This window comes from Panthera uncia, chromosome A2 (assembly GCF_023721935.1).
Source record: "Panthera uncia isolate 11264 chromosome A2, Puncia_PCG_1.0, whole genome shotgun sequence".
NCBI classification, from domain to species: Eukaryota; Metazoa; Chordata; class Mammalia; order Carnivora; family Felidae; genus Panthera; species Panthera uncia.
In genome coordinates, this window is record NC_064816.1 from 11,007,289 (window position 1) to 11,024,675 (window position 17,387).

The window sequence follows — 17,387 nt, forward strand, 5'->3', positions numbered from 1 at the left end:
CAGGACTCGCCCGGCAGCGGGGCGGTGCGCCCGGAGCCTATAAGGGCCTCGCCCCCGCCGGGCCGCTCAGTCCCGACCCGCAGCGCAGCCCCTACCCCGCAGAGTCCTCTGCGCCCGCACCCGCCGCCCAGCCATGGAGGCCATCAAGAAGAAGATGCAGATGCTTAAGCTGGACAAGGAGAACGCCATCGACCGCGCCGAGCAGGCCGAGTCGGACAAGAAAGCCGCCGAGGAGAAGTGCAAGCAGGTGAGGCCCCGAACGCTGGGCCGCGTCCGGCCGCCCACTGCCATCTCTGGGCTGCTCCCAGCCTGGAGGCCAGGTGCTGGGCCAGGGTGGGGGGTGGGGGGGACTCTCAGAAGCCTTGGTCCCGGAGTCAGGAGGGGGACAGGGGGCGATGCTCTGGCTGGGAGCGAGGGGGACCACTGTCTTTCCAGGGTCCCTGAGCTGGGAGAGAGAGGTGGCCCCAGCAGGGCCAGTGTGAGCAAAGTGAGAGAGAGAGACAGACGGAGACAGAGACAGGGAGACAGAGAGAGGGCGAGCGTGAGCACGAGCGCAAGGAAGGGGTCTTTGCGCCAGACGCGTGTGCAAGCTGGTGTGCGTAAGTGTGTTGGGATGAGGGTGTGAGCGTGGAAGTGTGCGCTAGGAGGGGGTGTGGCCGACAGCGTACGTGAGGGTGTGTTTGTGAGTCTGCCAGCATGTTGGTGGTGGTGTCACCGCGGGCTCGTGTGTGCGGGCGAGAGGCCGTGCGCTTGTGCCAAAGTTGACATGACAGCAATGGAATGTGTGTGTGTCGGGGAGAGCGTGTGTGTGTTCAGGTGACTGTATTTGTGTTGGCGTGTGTGTGCATGTTGGGGTGATTGTTTCTATCGGTGTGTGTACGTGCGTGTGTCAGGGTGTGGAGCTGTGCGTGAGTGTGGGTGACCCCGGCCCCGTGTCAGCGCATACCCAGGTATGTGTGGACCGTGGGTCCACACTGGTGACCGCCCAGGAAGGGTGGCCGAGTGTGGGTGCGTCGTGGGGCCAGCTGTGTCCAGCTGCTGGGGGAAGCGGGTGAGAGTCCGGGGACTGGGCTAGTTGGAGACTTGAGGGTGAACCTGAGAATCTCCATGCATCTCTGTGTATCTCAGGTGCCCCTGACGTTGCTGCTGTGAACCCAGAAGGGAAAGGTGGGGCGACAGTGACAGGCAGTGGCCTTGGACTCAGAGCTCCGGAGACGAGCTTTCCAGGAGGCTCTGGCAGTAGGGGTGCATCAGGGAGCTAATGTGGCCAGTGGGCAGGGGTCTGGGCTGGGCAGTCCCAAGGCCAGGGCTTGGGGCAGAGCAGAAGTCATTTGTCTGGGTCTGGGCGGCCAGATCAGCCAGAGGGAGGAGGGAAGGGGGTGCTGCTCCCTCCATAGCACCCTGCCCCCCACAGGGCTCATCCACTGCCCCAGGGTCAACCGTCCAGCCCTCAGGGACATCAGGGTCTCAGATAAGTCCCGGGAGCCACCCAGGACAGTGACACTACACTCCTAGCCCTGCCCAGCCCATATGCCAGGCCAGCTTGGCAGGGAAAAGGGCAGGCTGTGAGCTCAGGCTGGCCCTGTTTCACAGCTCGGTCACGGGGCGCCCTGGAGCGAAGGCCTTCTGTGCCTCAGTGGCCCCACGTTTGAGACAGGAAAGTGACCGTGGTGCTTCCCTCATGACCATGGGAGGATGAGATGACTGCAGGTGGAGCCCTTGTCCCGGTGCCCCGCACAGAGTAAGCACTCAATAAATGCAGGATTATTTCCTGCTCCACCCTACTTCCCCTTTGGGCCTCCCCACCCCCCAGTCTCCCCGGGCTTCCCTGAGAGCCTGTGACACATTGGGAGAGGCCAGCCCCGCCCCAGCGCTCCCTGCCACACTCCCTTCCTCCCTCCTGGTTCCCCTCCCTGGCAGATACAGCCGCCCCTCTTGTGCTGGCCCTGAGCTGCCTGCTTCCATCCATCATTTAGCCCTTGCCATGAGATGCTTAGCTGGGGATTCTGAGAAAAGCGAGTTTATGGCTCTAATTTTCACTAAGGTGTGGGTGACTGATACAGCATAATCTCCCCGGGCAGACACAAATTCAAAAGGAAAGGCTTCTCAGAGCCTTCAGCCAGCTGTATGGCTCTAAAGCAGGGACAGGTTCTCTCACCTTCAGCTGGATTTTTATTCTGTTCTTGTTTCTCCACGAAGTCACCCACTGGGGTGGGCTCGTGCTTGAATCCAGGCTGGATCTTCTTCTAACTTTGACTCAGGACACATTGCTGCCCCTCTCTGCACCCTCAGTGTTCTTATCTGTGAAATGGGGCACAGGCTACCTTCTGATGGCCAGGCATGGAACCCAAGATTCCAGAAGCCAAAAGCAGAAGCCACATTCCCATGGGGCGGATGGCCTGTCCTGCCTGGGAACAGAGGCAGGAGGCAATGAGGGACTCAACTTACCTGGAGAGCCTTATGCTTCAGCAGGCCAAAGAGCGTGGGCCGTGGGGCCTGCCTGACCCTTGGGGACCCTGCAGCAAAATCCCAATTCTAGGCCCTGTTTGTCCAGTGTGGGAACAGGACCAGGAGGCCCAGCCCCCCTGCTTCCTGCCCGATCCCCTCCCAGGGCAGTGACATCCGCCACAACTGGCCTTTGACCCCACATCCTGCCTCAGCCCTGCCCTAAGGCCCCATTTACACAGACTAAGGTGTGCAGTCTATGACCTTCCCAGCTGTTTTACAGGCAGGGAAACTGAGGCCCAGAGAAGGAAGTGACTTGTCAGAGACCTCCCAGAGCCAGGCCAAGGCCACGCCCCCCCCCCCCCCCCCCCCCCCCCCCCCCCCGACCCCAGCAAGGTGCATACACTAACACACATTCTGTGCTTAGAAACCGGACAGACGGAAAGAAACCCGGTTTGTCAGTCTTATTTATTTTTCATACCTGGCTCCAACCGCTGAAGGGTTTGGGGTTGTGTCATTGATTCATTCCGCGCACTTCCCCTGGGGTTCCGTGGGGAGCCCTGGGCCCGGTGCCATGCTGAGTGATACTGGGGCTCAGAGGGACCTCAGCCCGAGGCAACTCCAGGGGAGCCCAGGCTGGGAGAGACAGAGCCAGACATGGAGGGACGCTCCCTGCCTCAACAGTCAGGGGTGGGCCAGAGGGAGGGACAGGGGCTGGGAGGGTCCAAGGTGGGCGGTAAGGCTCTGCCCAGGGCAGCAGGGCAGGCTGCTCAGGGGAGGGGGCATCGGTGCTGGATGTGGAAGGTAGGCAGGAAGAGGGTGCACTGGGCAGGGGGCATGGGTAGCCTCCAAGTCAAGCGAAGCAGCTGTGGAATCAGTCAGCCCCTATCTGTACGGTCTGGGGACAAGTCCCTTCCTCATTCTGGGACTCAGTTTACCCTTCTGTGACATGGAGCTTTAGTGAAACAGTACTTGTAGTGTGCCTGGCACATTCTATGAGAGAATGCATGAGGGAGGGGCAGAAAGAAAGGGAGAGAGAGAACCTCAAGCAGGCTCCGCACTGTCAGCACAGAGCCCAACGTGGGGTTAGAACTCTTGAACTGTGAGATCATGACCTGAGCCAAAATCAAGAGTCTGACGTTTAACCGACTGAGCCACCCAGGCGCCTCAGTGTGCCTGGCACATTCTAAATGCCTCATAGCGCCCTGCCCACATTACCCCAGTCCCCGCCACTTGTTGTCCAAATGTTGCCGGAAAATGTTGTCAAACACTCAACCATCTCAGCACCTGGATGAACCCAATGCTGCAGAACTTGTTCTCACTCTTTCATGTTAAGAGAGCGCTCCGGTGGGCACATAGGTGGCACCTATGAAATACTGCACCCCACAGCTCCTTCCAGAAGGAAGTCAGGTGGACGCTGGGTCACGCTGACCTGTCTTTAAGGAAATTGGCTCATTTTCTCAGTCAAGGCAAAAGTTTCACAGCAGCTACTGGGGCACTCAGAGAGCACCACATCAAGGCTTCCATTTTACAGATGAGGAAACTGAGGTCAGAAAAGGGGACAGGGTATCATAGAGCTGGGATTTGGAGCCAGGCTTTTGGGCTTATTGCCTGAAGGTCCTTCCTTCCACTCCCCTCCCCACTCCCTAGCTCAGCAGCAGGACACTCAGTGGCCCTGAAGACAGGACAGGGGGCCTTTTAAGAATCTGCACAGGTGCGCCCCCCCCCCCCACTCCCGGCAGTTCAGTCAGTTGATACCCGCTCAGGTCATGATTTCAGGGTTTGTGAAACGGAGCACAGAGCCTGCTTGACATTCTCTCTCTCTGTCCCTCCCCCACTTGCGCGCACGCTATCTCTCTCTCAAAATAAATAAATGAACATTAAAAAAAAAATTTGCACGGGCACACACACACACACGCACACACACACAAAGCATCTGGCACATTTTAGACATCACCTCGGGGGTGAGTGTGTAACCCAGATCAGATTCAGAGCTTGACCTAGAAGTCACATCAGCTTTTCTAACATAACTTTTTTGGGGAAGTTAGAGAAAAGAAGGAAGTCAGAAAGGGATGCAGGAAAGCAGGCCTGGCCTAAGGGCCTGTTCAGAAGGGGATTCAAATCCTGTGCTGTGTGTTCTGGAGAAAGTCATTCTACCTCTCCGGGCTTCCTGCTGGGAAAAGGAAGCAGGAGGATGAAGTGAGGGCCTCCCGCCCACCCTGGGAGCATGGACAGGACCGGGGACATAAGTCAGATCAAAGCACGGGCCACCCCAGACCAGAGTTAGGGGTAGGGGAGGGAGGTACAGCCTGGAGGTGATGGAGAAAGCTGACTCTTAACTCGTGTGGTGGAGGGCGATGGAGAGGGAGAGGTGGGGGGGTCTGTGGTTTGTATCCCACAGACCCGAACTTTTCACACTGGGAGTGCCCAGAGAGCAGCAAGTCTCCAAGGTAAACAAATAGAACTGAAAATTGGGGGGAAGTAGGGGACATTTTAATTAAAATGAACGTAAGCCAGATGTGCAATAATTTTAAAGGTTTAACTTCTGCCTTCGAAGAAAATGGTCTTTGTGGGGGCATCTCTCTTCTGGCCAGGACCCCCAAGTACAGGAGTGGAGCGAGTCTGAGCCCTTCAATCTTTCAGAGTATTTTGTGAGACAGTCTGAGAACCACTCTCTTGGGCAATGGGGAGCCACAGCAGTTCTCGGCAGGGGGAGGGCAAACATAAACTTTCTAAAATTTTTTCTGGCTGCCAGTGTAGGAGGCAGAACTGGGGGGGGGGGGGGGGGCGGGCACAGGCTGGGGCTTGGGGGACAGTCCAGGCCCAGAGTATGAGAGTCCTATTTCTGCCTAACCGGGGATCACCAGCAGGCCGCACCCCTGAAACTGGGATGCAAACCTGAACCTGTGTTCCTGGGAAATGGTTTCAGGCCTTGTTTCCCAAAAGCTGTGATTGATTCCGAGAGAGCATCTGGGACCACCCCCCCCCCCCCCCCCCCGCCCCGCCCCAAAAGATAAGCACAGCTGGTCCCAGGAGGTGGGAAGAATGTGAAAAATCCTATTAACAGGTAGCATTAGAGTGGTGCCTAGTGTTGTTATCTCTGTTTTGCAGATGAGGCAACCGAGGCTCAGAGGGAGAGAGAGGGCTGCTGTGAATGGAGGGTGGGGGGCGCCCCTGCGCCTCGGGCACGTGGCCCCCAGGCTGACGCGTCCCCCCATCTGTCCCCCCAGGTGGAAGAGGAGCTGACGCACCTCCAGAAGAAGCTGAAGGGGACGGAGGATGAGTTGGACAAATACTCCGAGAACCTGAAGGACGCACAGGAGAAGCTGGAGCTGACGGAGAAGAAAGCCTCCGACGTACGTGCGCAGTAATGGGGACGCCCGCAGCTGGGCGGGGCCGGACGGGCTGGCGGGCGGGCAGCGCCAGGAGGAAGAGGAGGAGGAGGAGGAGGAGGAGGAGGAGGAGGAGGAGGAGGAGGAAGAGGAGAAGGCGGTGCCTCCCGGCGCTTTCTCCAAATAAGTCCCGAAAAGGGGCACTTTCCAGCAGCTGTGGCCAGCGGTGCCGACGTCAGGCCCTCCCCCAGCGGTGCTGACGTCGGCGGCCGGGCCGGGTGACCTCATCGCCCCGACGGCAGCAGGGCCGGGGGCGGGGAGAGGCGGGGGCGGCCCCGGCGCAGGCAAAGGCTCGGGGGGCCGGGGCGCGGCTGGTGCAGCTTTCGCCGGAGCCGGAGCCGAGCCGAGCGCCCGCCGCTGCCCGCCGCCCGCTGCGTGCGCCTCCGCGCCTCCGCGCCATGGCCGGCCTCAACTCCCTGGAGGCGGTGAAACGCAAGATCCAGGCCCTGCAGCAGCAGGCGGACGAGGCGGAGGACCGCGCGCAGGGCCTGCAGCGGGAGCTGGACGGCGAGCGCGAGCGGCGCGAGAAAGTGAGAGCCCGCGCCCCCCGCCCCCCGGCCCAGCGCGCGCTCCTTTCTCCCCTTCTCCCCGCGCCGCCCGCTTCCCGCGCTCCCCGGTCCTCCCCCCCTCCCCCACACCAGCCCGCCTTCGCGCCCTCCGGCCTGGCCGCTCCGGGATCGCGGACCCGCACCCCCCCGCCTCCCCGGGCGGCCTGCTGAGACCCCCTTCCTCCGCGGTCGTCCGGCCCGGGCCTGGGCCTGGGGCGGGGGAGGGGGCGCCGCCTCCTGATCGGGCGTGGCTGGCCCGGCGAGTAATAGGGGGATGGGGCCGGGGAGGATGCGCGATCCGGGAGTGGGGAGGGGATGTAGGGGGGGGGGCGCGCTGCCATCTGACTCCGGGCTGGCGCCGGGGTCCCGGGTAGGGGGTGGGGTGGGGGGACCGGACCCGCTCCTGGACCCAGGAGCGGGAAGTGAGAGTGGAAACATTGAGCTTCCATTGTCTGGGGTTGGACTGGCCGACACGGACTCGGGGGAGGGGGGGTGAGGTCGCACTTTCTCCCTTCTTACGCGGCTTCCCGGCTCCAGCTGAACTTTCCCAGCTGTTCCCAGGGGCGCGGCGACGACGTGTCGGCTCCCGGCGGGGGGCGGAAGTTCAGCCCAGAGCCGCCGGCCTTTCCGTCCCCAGCTGGTCCCTGCGGGAACGGCCGCCGAGCGACGGCCGCGGGACCCCGCCTTCCCAAAGGATCCTAGGAATGTTAGCTCGGGGCCCTGGACCCGAGACGGTTTTGTGTGCCTTCGCTCCACGCTGCGGGGCCGGAGACAGATAATGGGGCAGAACGAGGAGGCGCCCTCTTCCCCCTCTCAGCTTCCTCTGACCGCCCCTCGGGGCAGGACAGATGGTGGCAACTCCTGGGGCTGGGGAGAGATCTGGATTCTAACGCGGTCAAGTACTTAACCGCTAGGAACGCGTCTCCCCATCTGTGAAGCAGCGGGGACAGTACCGACCCCCTAGGAGAGCTGGGAGGGTCCCAGGAGTACAACCTCCCTGCAGAGCATCCGGCGCCGAGTAGGTGCTCAATTCCTGGGCTTATTTTTCCCCTCCCTGTAACCTCAGAAGAGCCCACAGTCTGATGGAGGTGAGGCGTACAAACAGGGCTGGTTAGCCTACCCGAGGGGTTCAGTGTTCTGTTGTGGGAGCATCACAGGGAAGCCGCCTCTCGGTGGGGTAGGCTTCAAAATGGAAGTTGAGCATTATTCTAGAATAAGGCTTTGCTGGGAAGAGGGACTTAGGTGTGCAAAAAAGTTGGAGAGGGCCCAGGGCCCCTGAAAGCTGGAGTGTTGAGAGGAAGGGTGAGGACCCCAGAAGTGGAAAAGGTGTCATGTGTATTGTCAAGGCTGGAGGCGAGCCCCAGGCGGCTTCAGTGTTGGCCTGAGTGGAGGTGTTTAATCCTGTAAGTTGCTCTGGCGTGAAGGGGCCTCAGAAACCTGGTGCAAGCCTCAAACAGTAGCTGGTTTGGCCTCTTTCACACAAGGAACCGGCATAACCCTCCCTCTGATCTCATCCCAAGTCATCTCGCTGGAGGACGATTACTTCTGCTTAAAAATGGCCCTCAGCCTCGAGCCAAGACATAGGAGGAGGACAGTCCAGTTGGGAGGAAAGATGTTTTTGGAAAGTTGTGGACTTCGTAAAAAGTTTGCTTTTCAGAGCATGTGCCTCTTGGTCAGGATGGGGAAGTCTGAAGAAAAGTTCCTGGGCAAAGGAACTGAGCCCAGAGAAGGGAAGAAAAACCCAAAAACACACAACAAAAAACCTTTCTCGGTCTCTTGTGGAGAAAACCAAGAGCCGGCGTGTGGCAGACTTCTGGGTCTCCTCCCGACAGCTGGTTTCGTTTAGATTTTTGTGTGATTAACCGACATCTTCCTGTTCCTTTGCCACATGTATCTAGCAAGCCTCTTTTACCTTATAAGGGAAATCCTTTGTAGAGTGTAGAAGCTTTGATTGCAGGAAGGGGTGGAGCCCAAAATGACTAGCAGTGACTAGCAGTTTTTCAAAAATACATATATATGTATGGATGGATATCCTCCTATGTATCAGCGTTCTTTCAATTCCAGGCGGTTGAAAGTGTGCCAAAAGCATGGTTATCAGGACTCAGAATTCCCCACGTAAAGAAAGCCTCGCTTTTATTTTTTTGAAGACAATTCATGAGTCACGCACCTTTGTTTGATGTTAAAAAGCAATTCCTTGATTGCTGGCGGGGATGGGGTTTCTTTTGGGGGGCGGGTGATGAGAATGTTCTGGAATTAGGTAGTGGTGCTGATGATGATGTTTTGCTAATGTGCTAAAAAACTGTTGGGGGGAAAAAAATCAATTCCTGCCCTGTTGCTGAAGGAGTTAAAGAATCATGTCATCAGAAAGAATAAAAGGCACCCACTCATTGGAAGGGGTGGGTGAGTTTCTTAAAATAGTTCATCGGTGGTTTTAACAGAGGAAGTTGTGATCAGAGACACCTGTGGGAGTTTTCTCTCCATCTGCTGCTAAGACTCTGGAGCTGAGAAAAGTTTCCTGATTCTCTGTGTTTTTCAGCATCTCTGGCCTCATTCTTTTACTCCATTTTTTTGCTGTATAAATTCAGGGGGCAGTGGGGGGGTGGGGAGCCTGGGTGGCTCAGTCGGTTGAGCGTCCAACTTCAGCTCAGTTCCTGATCTCGCAGTTCGTGGGTTCGAGCCCCGCGTCAGGCTCTGTGCTGACAGCTCCCAGCCTGGAGCCCGCTTCGGATTCTGTCTCCCTCTCACTCTCTGCCCCTCCCCTGCTCGCGCTCTGTCTCTCTTTCAAAAATAAACAAACATTAAAAAAATTAATAATAAAACCAAATCTAGCACAAACTGGTAGAAAAATATTTTTAAAAAATTCAGAGGGAAGGCAGTGGTTTCCTGCTAATTTTTATGGCTTTCCCCATTCAGAGATTATTTGTCTTGATATGAAGAAGCCAGTGTAGCTTAACACGTCTTCCCTCAGTTGAGTCAAATCTCACCAACTCTTTAGTATTTCTTCCTGAGGGTGGCTGGCCTCGAAGCCCCAGAGGACTCGGGTTTAACAAGGGAAGATCTTGCGGGGGGCTGGGGTTCATGAGACCATTTCTCACCAGTTCTGTGACATTGAACAGAATCACTTCACCTAACTGAACCTCTCAGTTTCCCCACCGTAAAATGCTGGAGGGTTTTTTTTTTTAAGTTATTTACTTTTGAGAGAGACAGTGAGCGAGAGTAAGGAAAGGGCAGAGAGAGAGGGAGAGAGAGAATCCCAAAGCTCTCACTGACAGCGCGGAGCCCAACGTGGGGCTCGAACCCACGAACCCTGTGATCGTGACCTGAGCAGAGATCAAGAGTCGGACACTTAACCGGCTGAGCCACCCAGGTGGCCCTATAACACTAGAGGATTAAGTGAGGTGAAATCATGGCGGTAAGAGCTGTCCTTTTGTGGGACTTCCCACTTGCCGGGTACAGTCACTGCCACACCCTTCAGTTATGGGTCTTCATGGTGCCGGGACCAGGATGGGGGTGGTTCAGAGCAGTGAAGCAACCTGCCCAATGCCACATGGCTATGCATCGGCAGAACGGGGATTCTGACCTAGCACTTTCTGAGCCTGGAGTTTCTGCTTTTATGTGTGCCACCATTTTCCCTTCCTTGTAGGTGAAAATACCTTGAAAAGCCAGTATCCCTGTTCAGACATCCCTCTCGTGCCTGTAACCAACTTTTCTTTCCTTCCTTCCTTAACATCTGTCTATCCCGTCATCTCTGGGCCAGACCTCGTTCAAGGTGGTGTTTGGACCCTGCTGCCCTCCTCCCTCACATTGTGTGGCCAACATTTAACTGAAGCTTCCATATGCTTGCATTTATCTTGCTGTGGAGGTGACTGGGAGCGGAGCTTTTTATTTTACTTATTTATGTATTATTTTTAAAGTTTATTTATTTGGAGAGAAAGAGCACGCATGGAAGGGGCAGAGAGGGGGAGAGAGAGAGCCCCAAGCCGGCTTCAATCCACCAGCAGGGAGCCAGACGTGGGGCTCTAACTCACGAACCGTGAGATCATGACCTGAGCCGAAGTCGGCTGCTTACTGGACTGAGCCATCCAGGTGCCCCGCCACCCCCCGCCACCCCCCAGTGCTTTTTATGTGACAGGGTGGGGCCAGGGCACCGGTGGCCTTACTGTCTAGGCATCCCAGAGAGGCCAGCACCGTCTTCTCACCTCCTGTGGTGTATACTCTTCTCTTCTGTGTTGACTTGGCTGCCCGACCCATCCTGGGATGCACACCTTTGTCACAGAGTGGTGGAAATTTCTGAACATTTTCAGGGAAGATCATACAGAAATCTCCAGATGGGAGCGTGAATCCCTTAACCACCTGCACTCCCGGGTGGGCTTTGTCAGAGGAGGCGTGGTAACTGAGGGACGAGTGCCGCGTGCACTGGGGACTCCTGGTGCCGTCTGGCCTTTTCCTTCTTAACCCGGCTGCACCTCTCATCTCCCCAGGCCGAAGGAGATGTGGCCGCTCTCAATCGACGCATCCAGCTTGTTGAGGAGGAGCTGGACAGGGCTCAGGAGCGACTGGCCACAGCCCTGCAGAAGCTGGAAGAGGCAGAAAAGGCCGCAGATGAGAGCGAGAGGTGAGGATGCTTCCAGCCTGGCGGCTTCGGCATTGGCTTCTCGGAAGCGGGGACTGTGCCACGGGGCTGACCTCCCAGAGCCGGGGTGAGACCGAATGCGGGTGGTGTGGATGCGTGTGCACACACACAGACCATGCACGGCAGCGCCTTGTCAACTGCCACGCCGCGTAGGGGCGTTTGTCGTCCTGGTGGTTGTGAAGGAAACTCCCGCTAGAGGAAATTTAAAAAATGGATAGATGTAAGACTTGCAAGTAGGACTGTCACCGGAGACTGGTGCAGAGTGCCGCTTCGTGTGTCCTCTGAAAGCCACCGTGCATCTCATCTCGCTGGTCACCTCCAGATATCAAGTTCCGGGGGGGATGGGGGGGGATGGGCCACCCTCAAAATGGGCCGCGTGCATGGATGCTGGTTAACCGTGCCACCAGGCAGGCTTCAGGCTGCTGGGCAGTGACAACTGTACGTCAGGGACGCATGCAAACCACCTCTGTGGCATGCATTCGGGGCTCTGGCGGGATGCTCTTTCCTCCGGAGCAGGATAACTCTGCACGCCTCGGCGCGGGCTCTGGAGGACTGAGGGCAGATTGTGTAATTCACAGAAGCAGCCGTCTCTGCGCGGTGGAAAATGGGTCCCTTGTGCAGTGATGGTGTGGGCCGGGCCAGTGGTCATTCTGTATCTGCCACACGATCGCAGCAGGGTTCTCGTTTGGCCGGTCCACGGTGGTTTCCTGGTATAAACCCCTCCAGAGGATTCGTTTCGGATGGTGCTGTTGTGGCCCATACACCGGAGATTAGAAACTACTTGGGGAGTCTTGGAAATTGACTCTGCCGGTTGCCCAGACGGGAACTTTGGGCACGCTCGCGGAGGCTGAGCTGTGGCCGCCAGGAAGGGTGAAGGGCCCGGCCACAAGTTGCTCGGGGCTGTGCCTGGGGCCTGGGTTAGCCGCTGCCCGCGTTCACAGTCAGACCAGCCTGGCCAGATGTCTCCCTTCCAGGAGTTGACCAAACCCACTTACTTGTGTCATGTCACCAGAGGCCTTTGGTGACCCCCTCGTTGGAGAAGGCTAGTTTTGATAGAATTCTGTACTTGGGAGCTGGAGGGTCTAGATTCCAGTCCTTCCACAGCCACGTACTAATCGTTGGGCAAGCCACTTTGATCTCTCCAGAGCTGCAAAGGTTTTCCAAGTCTGCCCGTCCACGGAGGTTAAGGCTCTGTACAGATGGGAAGGGTGTTTTGAGGAATGGGAGCGACAGCCCGAATGGAAGTATTTATTAAACAGCAAGATATATACGGTCTTCCACTCTGGGCAGGCATGACGCACATCAATACGTCGTCCTGGGTTGGCCTCTTTCGGGGTATCTGAGCTGCCCTAGTGCACTCCGAGCAGTGCGGGCCAGAGTGAGCTCGTTTCCTGGTAAGCCAGCTGCCTTGCACATTTCCAGCTGTCCCCGGGACACTGTCCTTTCCAAATTGGACGCATCCACTTCAGATCGGGCCGTCCTCACCCCTCACCTTGTTGGTACCTGCGTCTTACCTGGTCTTCCCGTTCCTCTTTCTGGCTTCCATTCACTCCTGCTTTTGAAACGCTCCTGGGGTTTCCCTGTGTTCTCTTTTGGAAAGCCTCCCAGGACGCATACACACCTCCTCCCCCAGTGCAGCAGAACTCATCATTCCCACAGCTGCCCTGGCCCAGATCCCTCATCCCATTGTGGTAACCGTTGGCGTGTCCGCGCTTGTTACTAGTCGGTGAGGGGCCGTAGAGGATGGGAGCTGAGGATCTGGAGCCAGATCACCAGGGTTTGAGTCCCGGCTCTGCCACTTACTAGCTACGCAGCCTTGAGCAGGTTACTTGGCCTCCCTGTGGCTCCGTTTCTTCCTCTGCAAAGTGGGGGATGAGGTTCCTGCCTCGTGGGGCAGTTGTGAAGGTGAAGGCCAAGGTGAAGTGAAGAACACCTCTGCAATCTTCTGTGCGGAGCACAGGTTCTTGGTGGGCATCAGAGAGGTGCTTGGATGAGCAGGTGTCTGGAGGTATACGAGGGTGGTAATCTGGTGGCGCGGGGGCGGCGGCGGTAATGACAAAGTTGCTCCTTGCAGAGGAATGAAGGTGATAGAAAACCGGGCCATGAAAGATGAGGAAAAGATGGAAATTCAGGAGATGCAGCTCAAAGAGGCCAAGCACATTGCCGAGGAGGCCGACCGCAAGTACGAGGAGGTGAGCGGGGCAGCCCCGGGGCCGCCTGAAGGAAACGCCTGGTTGGGGCAGCTGTCCTTCTGCGTCCACGTCTGTTCTTCCAGAGATGGCCACTCGGCTAGGAGACGATCTTCCGCAGTGCTAGAAAGTCCCGGGGAACTCTGTGGCACTTGTCTGACTTGGTAGGGAGACCCACTGGTCAGATCACGTTTTGTCCCGCAGCCGGGTGCTTTGGCACAGTTTGGCTGACATTGGGAATCCTGTGGGTCTGGGGACCTTGAAAGTTCTGTTGCTCTCCTGCTGGCCTCCGTGGTCTGCTTCCCTTCCTGTCTGCCTCCCTCCGGGGCCAGAGTCTTCACAGATGGTCTGGGGAGGGGCCTCACCGTCTGCAAGCGGGGAGGGGGGCATCCTCCTAGACGTGGTTGTCGGGGTCCCAGTTGGTCCTTTCTGTCTGCAGGTGGCTCGTAAATTGGTCATCCTGGAGGGCGAGCTGGAGAGGGCGGAGGAGCGCGCAGAGGTGTCCGAACTGTGAGTGGCAGAGCGGGACTGAGAGGGACGGAGCGGGAGGGAGTTGGTTGCACTGGGTATTGACTCCGACTTGGTAAGGCCAGTGCTCAAGCCAAGTGGAGGGGCATCAGGGATTCAGAGCTCAGCCCCTGCTCCTCGTCCCCATGGCTGACAGGGTGTCTGTTCTTAACTGCCCTGGGAAGCGCTTGTCTACATGTTGACTCTTCCCACAAAGGTTTTGGGAAATAGGAGTGAGACAGGCAGGAGCAGAGAGGCCGGGAAGTCCTATTTTCCCAGAGAGGATGATCTCAGGAAGCTGTGCCTTCTTAAGAGAACATTTGCCTCTGAAAAGCAGGCTTCCCTGTCGTGTTTCACTGCCTTGTTCCTGATGTCATTGTTTGGCTGGGACACATTCCTGGGGGAGGAAAGGTGGGAAGCTTGACCACAGTCACACAAGCTCTGGGGGAACAAGAATGTCTCCCCTTGATCTTGGGTGAGGAATCCAGCTCCATGGAGCATCCCGCCGCGCTGAGAGAGGGGAATCCGGCGGATCCGTTCTCGAGCCTGCCTCCCGGAGGGTCGGGTGCAAACCGATTGCTCTCTCCTCCCGTGCTCCATGGCATTGTTGCACCTTCTGGAGTCAGCCTCATAATTCACAGATTTCACAAGTCCCAGTTGCCTCACCCCTGGCGAGAGCCCAGGAGTGCTTTACAAACCTTCCAAATACTCCTCGGCCTGCTGTGCCCTTGCCAGCCACGACAGGGTTTTGATAAGTGCACAGCACTCCGGCTCAGAAAAAGCCATTAACATTTTTCCCCCGCATTCCTTCTGGGGGCCCTGGGCAGCAGGGATTCCTCCTTTTTGAAAACCTTGAGGGGAATTGCCTGCTATGAGGGTGGATAGGGCGCCAGATTCCTTTGTCTCTCTGCACAGAAAATGTGGTGACCTGGAAGAAGAACTCAAGAATGTCACGAACAATCTGAAATCACTCGAGGCTGCCTCTGAGAAGGTTGGTGGCCGGCTTGAGTTGGTGATTTGTTGGACTTTCTTTGCTTCCCCCCAAGGAACACGGGAGCATGCCCAGGGTCTCAGGGATCTGACCTGTGTTTGCTAACAGTAGCTTTGCTGCCCAGCCACAAGGTTTTTCCCTCCATAAAAAGAGATGTCCAGTGGCTAGACTCCTCCTTCGGTGGGGTCTTGGTGCCACCTTCGCCCCCACCTTCTACAAGGGTGGAGATGGAATATGAGATTGGTCCCTGGTCAGGCACTTCCTAGGGAGAGCTGAGCATAATTGTATAAATACAGAGCCTCACTCTCAAATGATTCCCCTGGATCCCCCAGAAATACACTCTAACAGGTCAAGCAGCAGGTATGAGAGGTGGAATTGGGCTTTTTAGGCTGAAATGGTATCCAAAGCAGTCATTACCGGAGAGAACCGCATCAGGAATGAACACACCCCTTCGTGGCCTGACCTGTGAATTCCCCATCTTTATTTCTTCCTCACCCTACCCCCCGCCCCCCGCACCCCAGGGCCCTCCAGTTGCACTGAACATCTAGGTTAGGGGTTTCTTGGCTGTATAGCCCCGCCTACTTCTTTTCCTATCGTGTGGTTCATCGTGTTGGTCATAATTAGTCAATTAACGATATGCCTTCCTTGCCAGACTGAAAGTTTTAAGGACAGGGAGCGTATCTGTCTTGTTTAGCTCCGTGTCATTAGTACTGACATGGATACTAAGATATTTGATGAGCAAATGTAGCTTATGTGTGCGTGCCAGATGCTGTCCTGGGCCACGGGGATAGATGTAACGGTGATGATATGGCTTCTGCTCCTCAAGGGCTCAGAGTCTCGTTGAGTTGAAGAGACTGGCCCTGTAATACAGTGCTTGAAGACTCCCAACAGAGGGACCTTGGAAAGTTGGGAAATGTGTTACAAGCAGGTGACGTGTCAAAGGGCTATAAAGCATGATGATTGCCAGGAGCTCAGATTCCAGAGTCAGGTTCCAGTCATGGCTTGGTCACTTCCTAGCCGTGTGACCCTAGACAAACTCCTTAACCTCTCTATGACTCCTTACTCATCTGTAAAATGGGATTGGGGATATCTGGCAACGGAGCAAGCAGCTATAAAGGTTAGCTAGTGCTGATCTCAGTTGAACCTGGCGAAACAAAACTAATTTCTGACATGTAGTGACGGGGAAAGGAGCATTCCGTGCTGGGGCAGGGGGCGATCTCAGGCCTGAGGCTGGGAGACTGGAGAGTGCGCAGGTTCCATCCCAGAGGGCTCCCCTACGGATGCGCTCCTCAGTTTTGTGCCCATCTCTTCTGCCCGGAAAGGTGCTGCTGTGTCCACTCGGCCTCCCAGGCGTGTTCGTGGCGCTTCAAGCACACGCTTTTCTCTGAGGAGCAGAGAACCTACATTCTTTTCTTTTTTTTTTCTGTTTCCTTTCTTTCTTTCTTTTTTGGTCCCCCCCCTTTTTTAAAGTACTGCTTTGGTTTCTCCCGCAGTATTCTGAAAAGGAGGATAAATACGAAGAAGAAATTAAACTTTTGTCCGACAAACTGAAGGAGGTGAGCGTGACCGTACCCGGCTAGTTCAAGTTTCTCTTGGGGCTGGTCGCGAAGCCGTCTTAGGGACTCCTTTCTTTTCCTCCAGGCTGAGACCCGTGCTGAATTTGCAGAGAGAACGGTTGCAAAACTGGAAAAGACCATTGATGACCTGGAAGGTATGACACTGCCATGTCATTGCATTTTTTCGGCCTCCCCCTGCAGGACAATCTCCTGGCAAGTGGGAGGAGTCTGTGGAGGGGCTGAGCTGGGCTTTGTTCCTCTTAGGAAAGTGAAGTGCAGGGTGAGGGCACAGCAGGAGGTCAGAAGCACGGGACAGGACCGTGCAAGTCAAATTCAGACTTGGGTCGCCACTTCTCAAGAACTAAAAGATCTCATGCTTAATTAGCTCCACATGTGAATACGGAGGCCCAAATATGGCTGATTTTAAAAGTCTTCAGAATTTCCTTCAATTTGCTCATTCCTGAGAGACGCCTTGCATTTTTAAAATGCCTTACATTTTTACAGAAGCTCTCTCCCAGAGCGCTCAAGAGTTTATCACAGTATGAGAAAATGGAAGCATAGAGAATGTAGAAACTGAATAAAGACTCCAGTCTGCAAGTCTGGTGCCCACATATCCCAGAATTTCTTGAAGAGTTCCAATTTAAAAAAAAAAAAAAAATTCTGTCCCGCATTCTTCATAAAATAACCAGGAAATTCCAGAATATTGGGATTCAAACATCTAAAACCATCTCTCCCACCCAGAAAGGGTACAGAACTTATTCCCCAGACCGTGTGTCCAGTGTTTGGTTTGGGAGGTGAGGTTTCCATATAAGGGAAAAATCCCCCCGTTCCAAAGTATATTTAACCTTTGGACTGGGTGACATCACTGAAAGTCAGAAATAACCTGGGGCGGGAGGTTGGGGGTAGACGCTGTGTCCATTTCTAGTCTCCATTCTTTCAAAGGTTCGTTATAGCTAATCCCCTGCAGGGCCCCAAACCACTTGGAAACCTCTCCGTTGATCTTTTGTTTTCTCATGTGTTTGACATAGGACACAGCTTTCTTTCAGTTCATGCTTTCTTTTCTCACTTTTGTTTCCTTCCTGTCATTGTTCATCTGTGGCACTCCACTCCGACCCTCACGTTCTGT

General features: G+C 56.0%; 1 protein-coding gene across 4 annotated transcripts in view; it reads left to right on the forward strand.

Moving 5' to 3' along the window:
• Window positions 1-17,387, forward strand: part of TPM4 (tropomyosin 4) — a 21,890-nt gene continuing 4,503 nt past the window's right edge. Inside the window, exons 1-8 of one of the 4 annotated variants that reach the window (XM_049640115.1) lie at window positions 1-247; window positions 5,676-5,801; window positions 10,867-11,000; window positions 13,093-13,210; window positions 13,647-13,717; window positions 14,630-14,705; window positions 16,199-16,261; window positions 16,347-16,416. In XM_049640115.1, the coding sequence (XP_049496072.1) occupies window positions 134-247; window positions 5,676-5,801; window positions 10,867-11,000; window positions 13,093-13,210; window positions 13,647-13,717; window positions 14,630-14,705; window positions 16,199-16,261; window positions 16,347-16,416 (772 nt within the window). In that variant the 5' untranslated portion in view covers window positions 1-133. Of the gene's footprint in view, window positions 248-5,675; window positions 5,802-6,072; window positions 6,368-10,866; window positions 11,001-13,092; window positions 13,211-13,646; window positions 13,718-14,629; window positions 14,706-16,198; window positions 16,262-16,346; window positions 16,417-17,387 lie in introns of those variants that run through there. The other 3 variants (XM_049640114.1, XM_049640117.1, XM_049640116.1) reach the window with 3 other exon arrangements.